General features: G+C 36.8%; 2 protein-coding genes and 1 non-coding gene across 3 annotated transcripts; 1 reads left to right on the plus strand and 2 right to left on the minus strand.

Annotated features, from left to right (window-relative positions):
- Positions 1-691: 691 nt before the first annotated feature.
- Positions 692-3,323, minus strand: LOC130746185 (uncharacterized). The gene is made up of 2 exons (XM_057598736.1): positions 2,707-3,323; positions 692-1,567 (listed from the first exon to the last, which is right to left on the minus strand). The coding sequence occupies exons 1-2, from the start codon at positions 3,060-3,062 to the stop codon at positions 1,162-1,164; spliced, it is 762 nt and encodes a 253-aa protein (XP_057454719.1). The 5' UTR covers positions 3,063-3,323; the 3' UTR covers positions 692-1,161.
- A 1,980-nt stretch (positions 3,324-5,303) lies between these two features.
- Positions 5,304-9,509, plus strand: LOC130746187 (protein ABIL1). Its single transcript, XM_057598737.1, has 9 exons — positions 5,304-5,838; positions 6,615-6,697; positions 7,424-7,574; positions 7,658-7,757; positions 7,865-7,957; positions 8,080-8,164; positions 8,271-8,323; positions 8,427-8,533; positions 9,084-9,509. Exons 1-9 carry the CDS (start codon positions 5,740-5,742, stop codon positions 9,243-9,245), a joined length of 933 nt encoding a protein of 310 aa, XP_057454720.1. The 5' UTR covers positions 5,304-5,739; the 3' UTR covers positions 9,246-9,509.
- Positions 9,510-10,075: 566 nt separating this feature from the next.
- On the minus strand, positions 10,076-10,147 carry TRNAG-UCC (transfer RNA glycine (anticodon UCC)). The gene has a single exon. It is a non-coding gene; the product is annotated as a tRNA-Gly (tRNA).
- Positions 10,148-12,834: the final 2,687 nt, after the last annotated feature.

Raw genomic sequence — 12,834 nt, forward strand, 5'->3', positions numbered from 1 at the left:
CCGCCATAAATGTTATGAGGCATGCGCCTCAGTCAACGCGTATCATGCATACGCCTGGGTCCACGCGAGTCCATGTCTCCCTGTCCCCCTGTCGCGTGGCAGCCATGATTGATGTGCCTTGACTTCACTTCTTCCCAAACGCATCAAGCAACCGCCTAGGCTGACGCGCATGTCATGATTCAGATTCCTCCTTGGGAATGAAGGGAATCTCTGACCGAAAGAAATGGCTTGCATTCGTGTCATGTGGGGCAAATGGCACGTTTGGGATTCGCGTTAGGTGGAGCGGATCCCACCTCCTTGCCACGCTGGCCAAAAACACACCATTCCTGTAAATTACATTTTTTTCACCCCTTTTTCGTAATTATTTTTTTTTCCGCATTATTCATTTTTTTTTCTAACTAATAAAACATAAAACCACCTTTTAAATTCATATGAAGTGACGTTGATGTCAAAGTTTACAGATATCTATGCATTTGCAATGCCTTTTGCAAGTTTTCTCTCCAAAGGTGTGTGGAAAGCTGTCCACGTACCGTAGCTGTAAGGATTTCCTGCCTACTTCCTCCCCACCCATTTTCATTGATGTTCCAAACACACAAGATTCTTATTTTCCATTCATTATCCACTCTACCAACTTCCCTCCCCACAAATTCCACTCAAAAAAACACAGTGTAAGTGTCTACACACGAAAAAATGATACACGAATCTTGTATATGAATATAGAGGAAGACTGAAGTAGCAGCAATAGCATTACATATGATATATTAATATATATACACAGTACACACGGTTTTCCAAACTCAACTAGTTAGCAATGGTAGACCCTATAGAGCTGCGCCAATAGGTTTAAGCACCATACGAACCAAAACTCATTTGGGTACCGGTTAGAAAATATGAAAACAGAAAAATAACACATACTGAGACACTTTATTGAACAAAAAAAGTGTTTCATAATGTGTTATTTTCTTGTTTTCATATTTTGTGAAGCGTACCCAAACAGGGTCGTCTAAGGCAAAAGAACATTTTCTCACAGCTTCATGTGACAAGCAAGACTTTTTTTGCAGAACATGCAAAATTCACAAGCAAGATGCCAGATATCTAGCTCAGTGTTGACCATAATATGCACAATTTACAACAAAACTTTTCTGCAGAACATAAGCAACTTTACGTTCTCTGAGAAGATGAAGATATTTCAAAGTAAGTTGGTCTTGGGGTCGAGGGGCAGCCAAGAGATTTAATTAATTCTTCCACACCCAGCACTTTAAACCTAGAATGAGGTGAATTCAGAGCAATGTTGTCAACCCGATGCTCATAAATCTTGCCTTGCTTGTCAAGTTTATACTCAGAGGTTCCATCAAACCTACCACGACTCTCCCATGGAACTCGAGGGATCCCATGAACAGTCCAGCGAACCATAATGACGTTCTCAACAGGCTGCGACATACTACTGATGTCTATCCACAAAGCTTTGAAAAACAACCTGCCATGAAATCGTAGTGCCCAAAAGACCGATTTGTAATTCTCAATACCAATGAATGTATTCAAAGGATCCTTCAATACAATATCATCCCTGAAAATTGTAGATATTACAGTCAGAAAAATTTCCGTAACAGAATAAAGAAGACACTATTACTTAGTTCATTGTTTTAAGAAAAGCACACAACCAACCATTATACTCACAAACAAGTACAGGAAAAGCACATTTATTTCATATATTGGACAGTGTGGAAAGAGGCTAAAGGACCGGGGTCTATGAAGGACTGATAAAATATATTCAAAGACCCAAAATAAGTGTCTTTTGGCCCTACTGCATTCTTTCAAATATCAGGAGCCAAATTATACTCAAGTATGTTCGGATCTCACCAAGCTACAGTGTTATGCATAGCACATAGGCAGGGGAAAATCTCACTGATCCTGTTCTGAATTCAAATTTCTACGCTAAGTCGCTAACATTTGACACCCACCCGACGCCAAACCAAAAGTTAACACAAATAGTAACAGTTTTCTCATTGGACAATATAAGCAGCTATGCATGAGGGTTACTATTTCTGCATTACTTAGGTTAACTAAATATGAAAGGTAAATGAAGACTTAAAGGTAAGCTTGATGCGTGGTCAGAGATTCGAGAATAACCAGCTGCTTAATTCAACTGATGGATAGTATATAAATTTGCAACCTTAGCGGAATATAAATTACAGGGGAAAAAGGGTACACCACATAATCTTCCTTTTCTAATCTTTCCTCTATTATTTAGACTAGTCAAATAGTCTTCCTGCATATATGAATACAATGCATAACAGACCATTCCAATAATCTCCCTTCACAAAGGGAAACAACTGAAGGGCTACTTAAACATGAGCTATTTAAACATGAAATAAGGTGACAAAAGTCATGATGCAGATTGCAGAGTATCAATCCAGTCACAACTTCAATAAACTCAACCAGAGACCAAGATAAAGAACATGGCATTTTGGCATCATCTTCCATTGTGATAACCAGGAAAAAGGGAAACATAAAAAGATAAAGAGCTACAGCTTCAAGTAAATGAACTACCCTTCTAATTGCCAGGGAAATTGTAATCATCAAAAGTTCAAAAGTAAAAAAACTATCAATAACAGAACATCACACACAACCTTCATGATTCATGCACCCATTTCAATACCCCATGTGGTTCACTACTTCACTAATCAATAAACAGAAAATCCGAACCTGTAGATATCAAAGCTAAGCTCCTTGTAGAAGAGATCAGGAAACTCCTCCCTGAGAGTTCGAATAGCATATCCAAGATTGACATAATAGTTCTGCTTTTCCTCCGCTTCCTCTTTGCTCGGCCTCGAACCTTGCTCCAACGGAACCGAGAATTGACCGTACGAATTCACGTTCTGATCCAACCCCAAATCTTCCAGAACCGAAAAATCTTTGACTGCGCAAGGAATCTTCACCCCGCGCTTGGTTCCGATTGCCTTGTAGGGTTTGAAGCTGTGGGGTTTGGTCAGCTTAGGGTTAGGTTTGTACGCACTTTGAGCGACAACGTACACTTCCGGTGAGTGTACAAGAAGCGCCATGAATGATGATGAAGCTTTGTTGTTTTTGTGTTTTGAGAAGAATGGATTCAGAGGAAAATCGAGCGAGAAAATTTCATTTTCCGGGAAAATGGTAGCTACTAGGGGTTTTGTTCGGGGATTATGATGTGGATAATTGGGATTATCGATTTGTTAAGTGGGAAAATATGTGATTGGTTGGATTTTCTTTCTACGTGTTTCGCTCTCTCGCTTTCCGTTTTTTGAGTAGTAGAAAACTTTGGAGGAGGGGAAATAGAGGAAATGGATAGAGATGAGAGAAAAACAAAAGGAGGATGACAATTTGACAATGAAATTACATAATGATTGATGGATCATTTGATGTATGGTCTTTATTTGAGGGCATATTCCTTATTTGCTTTTTTTCTTTTTTTACATGAAAGTAGGATAAGTTGGGATTTTTTAAGATTTGATATTGCTTTCTAAATTTAGCTAAAGTGTATTTTGTGGTTGTGTGACCAAACTTGTGTTTAATTAAACGTAAATTTGTCCCCGTATGATAGCTCAAGTGGTAGGAGCTTAGGGACATATGAGTTGGATAGGGGGAGGTCTAAGAATCGATTCATGGCGGGTGCAATTTATCTTTCCGATGTATAAAAAAAAATTAAACGTAAATTTGGTGAATAGGAGGTGACCCTAAGAGTGTTTGTATAAATCTCAAGCCTTTTGGGCCAAATTATTATTAGTTAACAAATAATTCCATAAAGGCTTTAGTTGGAAAGTAAATTAGTATAGGAGTTGACCCTAGGTTTAGGCAATCTTGTACAAACTTTTCATTCTGAACCACCTTTTAAGTACTCTTTCTATTCTTAATTATTTTTTGGATGTTAAATTACTCTTTATTCCTATTTATAGCTTAAATATATTTTTAGTCCCTCTAAATTTAGGGTTCTTTGATTTAGGTCCCTCTATTTTTTTTTAAAACATCCATAAAAGTAATGCTGAGGTTTCAACCCCTACCGTCACTTTTGGTCTATTATCTACTGAATCACCTAACAGGCGCTGACGTGAAATGATTTTAGAAGAACCTAAATCAAAGAACCATAATTTTAGAGGGACTAAACTTATTTTTCATCATGGTTTTAGGTCTCTCTAACATCATAGTTCTTTGCTTTAATTAGGTCACTCTAAAGGACGGAAGGTGTCGCAAGGGCTGAAACCTCAATATTATTTTTCATTTAGGGTGTTTTTCAACAAACAAAAAAATTAGACGGCCTAAACTAAAGAACCCTGATTTTATTGGACCAAAAACATATTTAAGCCTTTTATAATTCACATTTTAGAAGTTCTTATGTTTCTTTATATAATCCATTTTATAATATTTATTATCAAAGTCAAAGGTTAACTTTTTTTTTTTACAAAAGTTGGAGATTAACTAATCTCGTAGAAAGGAGGTAATCTCGAAATGTGGTCTCGTAAGAAATTACCTCACAAAAATAATATTTTTAAAACCATAATAATGATGAAGATACATTAATAGTACTAAGAATTATCCAAATCATCCAACAATTACAATTAAAACCATCCATAAAATTATCAAATAATCAAATCCAAGGTAAATAAGTCATAACAAATTAACAAAACTTCAATACAAGTTATGATAAACCTAAAAAAAGAATAAATAAGTCACTAGAAGTTATGTGAGTGAAATAAACAGTGATTGTGAATGCGAGAATGTGGATTATTTTGCTGAAAACTCTAAATTGGTGGGTCAAATGTCTAAAATGTCTTTGTAATAATCATTTTTTGATATTTCAGGCCAAGTAAATTAATCTCGTAATCCCGTGATAATCTCACAATATTACAAGAGATTAAGAGATATCTCTAAACATCACTCAAGATCTAAAAATATGTTATTTCCCCTGCTGATTTCGTTTTTAGTACCTAATATTGTAAATATTGTAATATCGTAAGAGATTAAGAGATATTTGGAGAGATTGAAAACCATCAATATTACTTTTACATTCAATGATTCATCTTCAATCTTAACTAGTTTTGAGTCATGTCAATAAAACTGAGTTATAAATAAAGTGAGATATAAATAGCAATATTGTGAGTATATCATATGAATGGAATATTGAATTAATAGGGTGGTTGCAAGTTGCAACAATAATTTAGACATTTAGTACAGTCCACCTCCTATACAAAAGAAATCTATACAGCTGTTCTGTACATTCATAATAATACATGATCACTGATCGATGAGATACATTACTTACTTATGCAGACAATTATTTTGAAGGTCAGTCAGATTCAGATTCAGATTCAGATTCAGTAGTGTTAGGCCAACCAGCAAGAGAAGAGAAGAGACCACACCGCCACCGGTAAAACTCGAGGGTAGTTTTGTCTTTTAAACACAGCACTACAGCAGCAGCAGCGTCGGGTACCGAATGGAATGAAGTGGAGGTTGGCGTCAACTAACAAACCTGCCACGTGGAACTTGCATTAAATACAAACTTCCTTCCGTTTAACTCCAAAAAGCTCCAACTCACACATCACTCACCCACCACCACCACCCTCACAACTCCTTTTCCCTCTTCTCTCTCCTCCTCCTCCTCCTCCTCCACACTCATAATGGCGGTTCCGCTGCATTTCTAGTTTTTCTTTTATTGATCGAGGCGGTTAGTTGAGTTAGTTACGTTTCCGGCGAACCGTTATAGCCATGGAGGTGGAGCACCCGACGGCACCGCCTCGAAACTCCGCCATGACCTTCGACGAGGTCTCCATGGAGCGCAGCAAGAGCTTCGTCAATGCCTTGCAGGTTCTCTCCATCCTAACTATCATCACTTTCTTTCTTTAATTCTGCTGCCACTGCCAGCTATTTTCATTCTTGTTCTTTGATTTTGTTGAATTTTTTGGTTGGATCTGCATTTGTTTAGATTATAGTGGAATTTGTGTCTGTCATCTAGGTCTGTATCTCAATTTCATTTGTACCTGCTGCGATTCTGGTTTAGCTCAATGCATGATAACTGATAAGGGCGCAGAGTGCGTGATTACTAAATTTTTAATTGTCAGTTCAAGTTTCTCAAAACTCAATTAGCATTTATCAAGTCAGTGATGATGCTTCAGAATCACATAATAAGGATGGAATTATGTTAAATCTTGGGGGATACAAGTTAGAACCATTCTTAAAATTGAGATACTGGCATAGCAATTGTGTCGGCTTGAAAATCGATTTAGGGAAAGGTGAAAGTGAGGGGAATCTTATTTTTTGTTGTTCCATTGAAAGAAAAGTGTATGGTACTTCTCTTTCAAGTTTAAGTTGACAACTTGGATAAATGAGATTATTGGAACTAAAGTCAATGGGGTCTAGTTTAGACGTGGCTAGTTTGTGGATCCCAATAATACTAATTTGTGCAGTAAAAGTTGACCCTCTTCATAAGGCTTATCACTTTTTAGTGGATTTACATAGTTGTGTTTCTTCTTATGGTATTAATGTATTATTATAATATTTTCAGCTTGAATGTTGTGGATTTGTGGTTATAATTTTAAACATGCGTAGGCAGTCATTTGATTCTCTTATTATGGCCATTTCAGGAACTAAAGAACCTGAGACCTCAACTTTATTCTGCTGCTGAATATTGTGAAAAATCATATCTCCACAGTGAACAGAAACAAATGTAAGATCTTTTTATAATGATTTTTTTTTCATGAAACTTTTCCTTGACGGCAGCCATACCTACCATCTTTGTTTTAGCTGCTTTTCTATGTATATGACTGAAGCTTCTGCAACAGGACAAACAATTAGTTATGGAATGTTCTTCTAGTCAATTCTTACCTGGGAATCTGGGATGCAAATGTGGTCAATTAAAGTTTCCTTTACATTTTGCTTTGGAAATTCTATATATGCTAGTTGTGCATAACACTTGAAATGCCAGCAACTAGCATTGAGGTCAAATGTGAATAAACTGAAGTAGAACTCGCATGAAAAAGGATGTTTAAATTAGGACTGTATCTTTTTTGTTTTAATATGGTGATTTCTGATGTAATGTTTTTGATAGTCTGGAAAATGGAAACAAAAAGAACATAATCCAAGTTTTTTTTAACATTATTTTGGGTCCTGAATCCTGATAATCACATTAGTATTAATATAGAAATGCAGAAACATCCATTATACTGATTCTTAAAAATGTATGGTAATGTTTCGATTGTGAAGTTGGTTAGGATGAGTGTTATGGCCATCCTAAAAGGATACTGAAATTAAGTCCCTAAAGTTTGTGACTATTAAATTCAACTGCATATGGGAGCAATACTGGGGAGGAGGGTTCAACATATTTTATGCACGTATTCTTCTGTTTTTTGAACAGTGCGTAACTTTCCTTAGCTGTATGTCACTCTTGCATTAGGGTACTTGACAACCTGAAAGATTATGCTGTAAGAGCCCTTGTAAATGCTGTTGATCATCTTGGAACTGTTGCATACAAGTTAACTGACCTTCTCGACCAGCACACATTCGATGTCTCATCTATGGATTTGAGGGTCTCTACCGTAAATCAGGTAATGACATACTTCTATGAGATATTATATTCCAATAGACAAATATCAATTGGAGTTGAAGTAACTTATTTGATTACTTGCAGAAACTTCTTACTTGCAAAATTTACACGGATAAAGAAGGTCTTCGGCAGCAGCAATTGTTGGCTTTCATTCCCAGACATCATAAGCACTACATTCTGCCAAGTAGACCTCACTGATTATGTTAATCTGGATATAGTTATTGACACTAGATATCTATTACTGTAATTTTTACTAATTGTTCTCTATGTTTGTTTAACAATGCAAGCTAGATTCTGTCAATAAAAAGGTACATTTCAGTCCACACATACAGATTGATGCAAAACAGAATCCATTTCAAACCAGAACTCGTTTTCAATCTTCAGGTGTGTAGTGAGGAAAACTTTGCCCCTTCTCAAGTTTTTGTCATTAATTTTTTCATTTTTAAATTATTGTTTCTTGAGGTGAATATCAAATTGTTAATTGGAATAGTTATTTTTATATCTAGGTACCCCTGCATCAAAAACTCTTTCATGGCATTTAGCATCAGAGACCAAGTCTACCTTGAAAGGGACTTTGCAGGCTTCGCCAAAGTAAGTTTAGGAAAATTTTATAGTATGAGGATGTAAAAGACTGCTACTTTTTCTGTTTTCCACTTTCAGCATTGATGGCCTCATCATATCACATCTACTTTTGCAGCATTGACACCCCAAAGTTTACTGCCAAGGCCTCTGGAGTTTTCCACCTTCTAGGTTTGTGATATATTGTAACCCTTCAATTAATTGAGAACTCGATTCGGTTACTTCGTGATGTAGAAATTAAAGTTCCTAATAGTCCCTGGTAATTTGTCTGCAGATAATGAAGAGAGAACCGGGATGAAATTCTCACCAGCACAAACTCACTTGCAGAATGGAGTTCCTACTTCTAGTATACCCATGCAAAATTTCGGTGGCACCCACAGGGTAATGTCATATTCTTCAAGAAGTGCAAGTTCTTGGTGGCACCATCCTTGAGTTTGCCTTATGATTATTATTAACCTATTATTTGCTTCTTGTTTGCAATTGTTCTGAAGTGTTCATCTTGTTCTCAATTAGTTCTACTATGGAAATTAAGAGATAGATGTAATTAAGGCCTAATATTTTAAAGGGAAAACAAAATTAATGTGGATTGGATTTTTTTTTCTTGGTAATATAACATTTTTCATAAGTGAAGATCTAATAATGGGAAGGTTTTTCTTCCTCCTGTTGACATTTGAAGTGTTGTTTCCAGCTTCGTGAGAAAAAGGTATCTTTTTATTGACTCCCAAACACTAGAAATGTTACAATGATTATGTATTATTATCAGTATCAGTTAGTGCACCAAACATTTGAAACCATGAACAATATTTCCTGCTAGCCATTTTGCTTGTACATAAGGGGATTCAGAGTTGAAGGGTCAATTTATCCATGTTGTTGTGTTTTTCTAGAGTAAATTTCTTTAAAATAGTTACTCAGGAGCATCTATGATGTGCAGGATGCATTGGAGGGTTCCAGACCATTGACAGGATTCAGGTCATTTGACAACCCAAATCGCCATGAGACTGTCCAAACCCCTGGTCGCAGCAGAAGTGTGCTATCAGCTTTCTTTGTGAAGCAAAAAACACCAAAATTGAAGGCTGGTGGTTCTTTCTCATGATTCATGAATGCCTATTTTAGATAAAAGGAGTGTGGGGATGATACTATAATCTACCCGGATGCTCAGTTCTCTTTCCTTTTACTAAGCCTCCACTAAATGCTCAGATTTAATTACTTTCTGGTTCAAGTCTTTGAATAATGATCCTGTATAGTAGTCTTCAGCTTCTACTCTTCAATGTTTACACTTGAGAATTATAGTGTTCAGGTCTTCAGGAACTTGTAAAATGTATATCTGTGGTATGATATGGGGAAAAGGATTTATTGACTTTCTTGTCCTTTCAGTTTTGAAATATCCGGAAAAGTTCTAAGATAGGCTATTATGCTAATGTGAATGTCTCACCCCATTTGATATACATAATAAAAAAGCATGAAACCATTAGAGGGGCAGACATTTTCGATCTGAGTTTATTTGACAATGGACTGTGGAATGTCTGTGACCAAATTTACAGTAAGTATTTGTTTATCAAGTACGCTAACTAATCAATTTCTTAATCTTATTTACTAAAAATTTGTTCAAGTAAACTATTTTACACTAACGGTGCATATCCATTAAATTCTTAAAAAATCTCTCATAAAACAAATCTTAAAACATATTTTCAGGTTAAAAATTATTTCTAAGAATCCTACATTAAGTCATCATTTAAAAAAGGTTTGACATGTTCAATCCCAATTTAATTGAATGTATTTCTGACAAATGAAAAATCAATTTGGATTGTGTTCTTATGGTATAAAATGACTGGTTGTTTCGGTCACTGAAGGGCTGGCGGCTGCACAGTGTATTGTTGAGCAGAAATCGAAGTAAAATTCCCATGTAAAAGAATGGAAAAAAAATGCGTTTGCCGGGAGTCGAACCCGGGTCTATTGCTTGGAAGGCAATTATCCTAACCGTTGGACTACAAACGCTTGCTTGCTTTGACGAGCAAATATTTTATAGTTATTATATAGGTTCCATCCAGACAACCAAAATAGGGTGCTTTCATTTGTGTGGAAGTAAAAAAGGTGTTGTCCGAGGCACACAAAAGCTAAAATTAAGAAACACTTACAATAAACCTCATACAAATATGATATTTGTGTTCTCTTGAGTCAGCATTGATGAAAAGCAGGGCGATGTGGGCAAGATGGTGATAATAACTTCATGCAAATCAGTTTTTGGTTCAAAACATTAAAAGATCTCTAATGTCTAGGGTTTAGGATTCCCTTTTAAGCAATTATCATTTCTCATAATCAATGCATTTTTCTTTAGTTTTTATAAAGACAAATTACCCTTTAAGCAGTCATGGTGTCAATAGCAGATAATATGTGAACCGGCTACACAAATTTGTAGTATATATTTCCTACACACTAGAACAAACTCAATATCACTAAAAAATAACCGTGTATACAATAATTACGCTTGCCTTTGGAGCTCATCATATAACTTTCTCGTTGGCATCAACTGTTATTTGGGCGCGACATTTATTCTCGGGTGCAGGGAGCTTAGCTGTAACCATGTTATGGAGCATTTGGTGTGCTTGTAATACTTTTTTTATTGAGCATAAACTTATGTGTGAGGATGAGCTTGTGGCAGTTATTCAGGCTCATAATCTTGTTTTGTAGGATGCTTAGGCTAGAGGATCTACTAGCAACCAGATTCACACATTTCTCGAACGCCTCCTCCTGAGAATAGGTTGGCATTGGCGTTGAATTTCGATGGGAGTATTGAGGGTCACCTCTTCGAGCTAGGTTGAGCGGATGCCTTCAAAGTAGGAATAGTGAGTGGCTTGTCAGTTTTATAGGAATCGCGCGGAGGAACATAGATATCCTCCATATGGAGATAGTAGTTATCTTTCATGGTTAAGTGTAGATTGAAACTGTCTATCGATCTATGGTTTGTTATTCTAATTCGCTTCATGCAATGTCTCTAATCCTGAATTCCCCTTCAAAATACAATGCTTATGCTTTGTTGATTAAGGACATGAGGGACTTGCTCCACAGACGGTGAGATATTCAGTTGCTTCATACCCGTAGAATAGGTAATGTGTGTGTTTAACCAAAAAAACTTGGAGGCTAGAAACTTCCTCTTAATTATAGATCCCTTGATGATCTTGTTCCTCTCTTCTTTGCGAATACTATTAAATTACTTTCACTTGCACTTAGTTTGCCCTGTGTGTTTTTGTTCGTTTTTTATTTTGTTTTCTTAGCCTCTCTTGTACTATCAAACAGATATGGGTACGATATTTATTGTTATTAAAAAAGCAATACCAACAAGAGTTGATATGAATATAACTCCAATATAGGACTACGTATTCATGAATGAATGAATGACAATTAACTTGATTCCTCAATCCTCATACACCCTTTATTTAAGTGTAATAAAATAAAATAATAGCAAAGTAACATTATTTATTTGGAGAAAGAAATGCATGTGTGTTCTCAAACTCTCAAAGGCTATTTACTTTAAACAAGCAGAATATGAAAAAAAAAAAAAAGAGATGTTCACTCATTTAACGTGATTTTAAAGTTTTGAAGACTTAGTTTTGTAAGGAATTCAAGCACTTCGATTGCACGAAGTAGTAGAGCGAGAAATCACAGATAAAGCACACATCATCTTTGGTCACGCAGTTCGGCCAAATTGCCTACCTCTGTGGCTATAGAGTAGCTATAACTCATTTGTATTACTTGTGGCATGAAGCATGTAGTACCAAGTACAACTTTTAGGGTTACATTGTTATCCTATTTATGGTGGATTCTATTGATATCTATTTTACAATAAAATCCTAATAAATCCTATAACAATCCCTTAAAACCTTTTACAATCCACATTAAATCAAATCCTAATAAACTAAAGATTTTAGCCCAAAATATAATGAGTCAAATCTCAACAATCTCCACATTGGCGAATTCCGAACTCCCCTATGAAGATCTGCTGCTTTAGTTTCCTGATTCTGATTTCTGGGATTGAACTCCACCTTGCTCAACACCTTGTTGCTTCACTCCTCCACCTTGACATCCATCCACTTCTCCTTCCCTGGCGTGGCCATCGCCTCTTGAAAGTAGACAGATCTCCACCTTGTTCCGTGTCTTTCAGATCCGTCGGTTTCTCCTCTCACAACGACTTATGCAATCCTTGTTGACCTCCCTTCGCAGCGGAAGATATCAGCCATCAATATGGTTACTAACCATCGGCCCCTCCGCAGAAGTTACCCGGCCGTTACCATGGTTACTAACCATCGGTCCCTTTGCGGAAGTTGTCCAGCCGTTACCATGGTCCCACAAACCATCGGCTCTGATACCACTTGTAGGGGTGAGTCACGGAGAGGACCCATGGGGCAAGGTCGAGGGGAGACACTAAGGGGATCTTGGACACCACATCTTAACCCAAAACCTTAAGGCATTAGGTTTATGGGTCCATCTCCTTATAAACTCTCCCTCTTACCTTGACTTCTCCAATGTGGGACTTGACTCTAACACTTGATTCCAACAATCTCCCCCCTCAACTGTGAGTCTCTCAACCACATCACCCATGGTCCTCCCGTCTGCGGAAGCTATCCACCTTGCTGGGGGAGACAGGGGAGCCCAATGGGCCGAGGAGCAAGATACCAAGAGATATC

This window comes from Lotus japonicus, chromosome 3 (genome assembly GCF_012489685.1).
Source record: "Lotus japonicus ecotype B-129 chromosome 3, LjGifu_v1.2".
NCBI lineage: Eukaryota > Viridiplantae > Streptophyta > Magnoliopsida > Fabales > Fabaceae > Lotus > Lotus japonicus.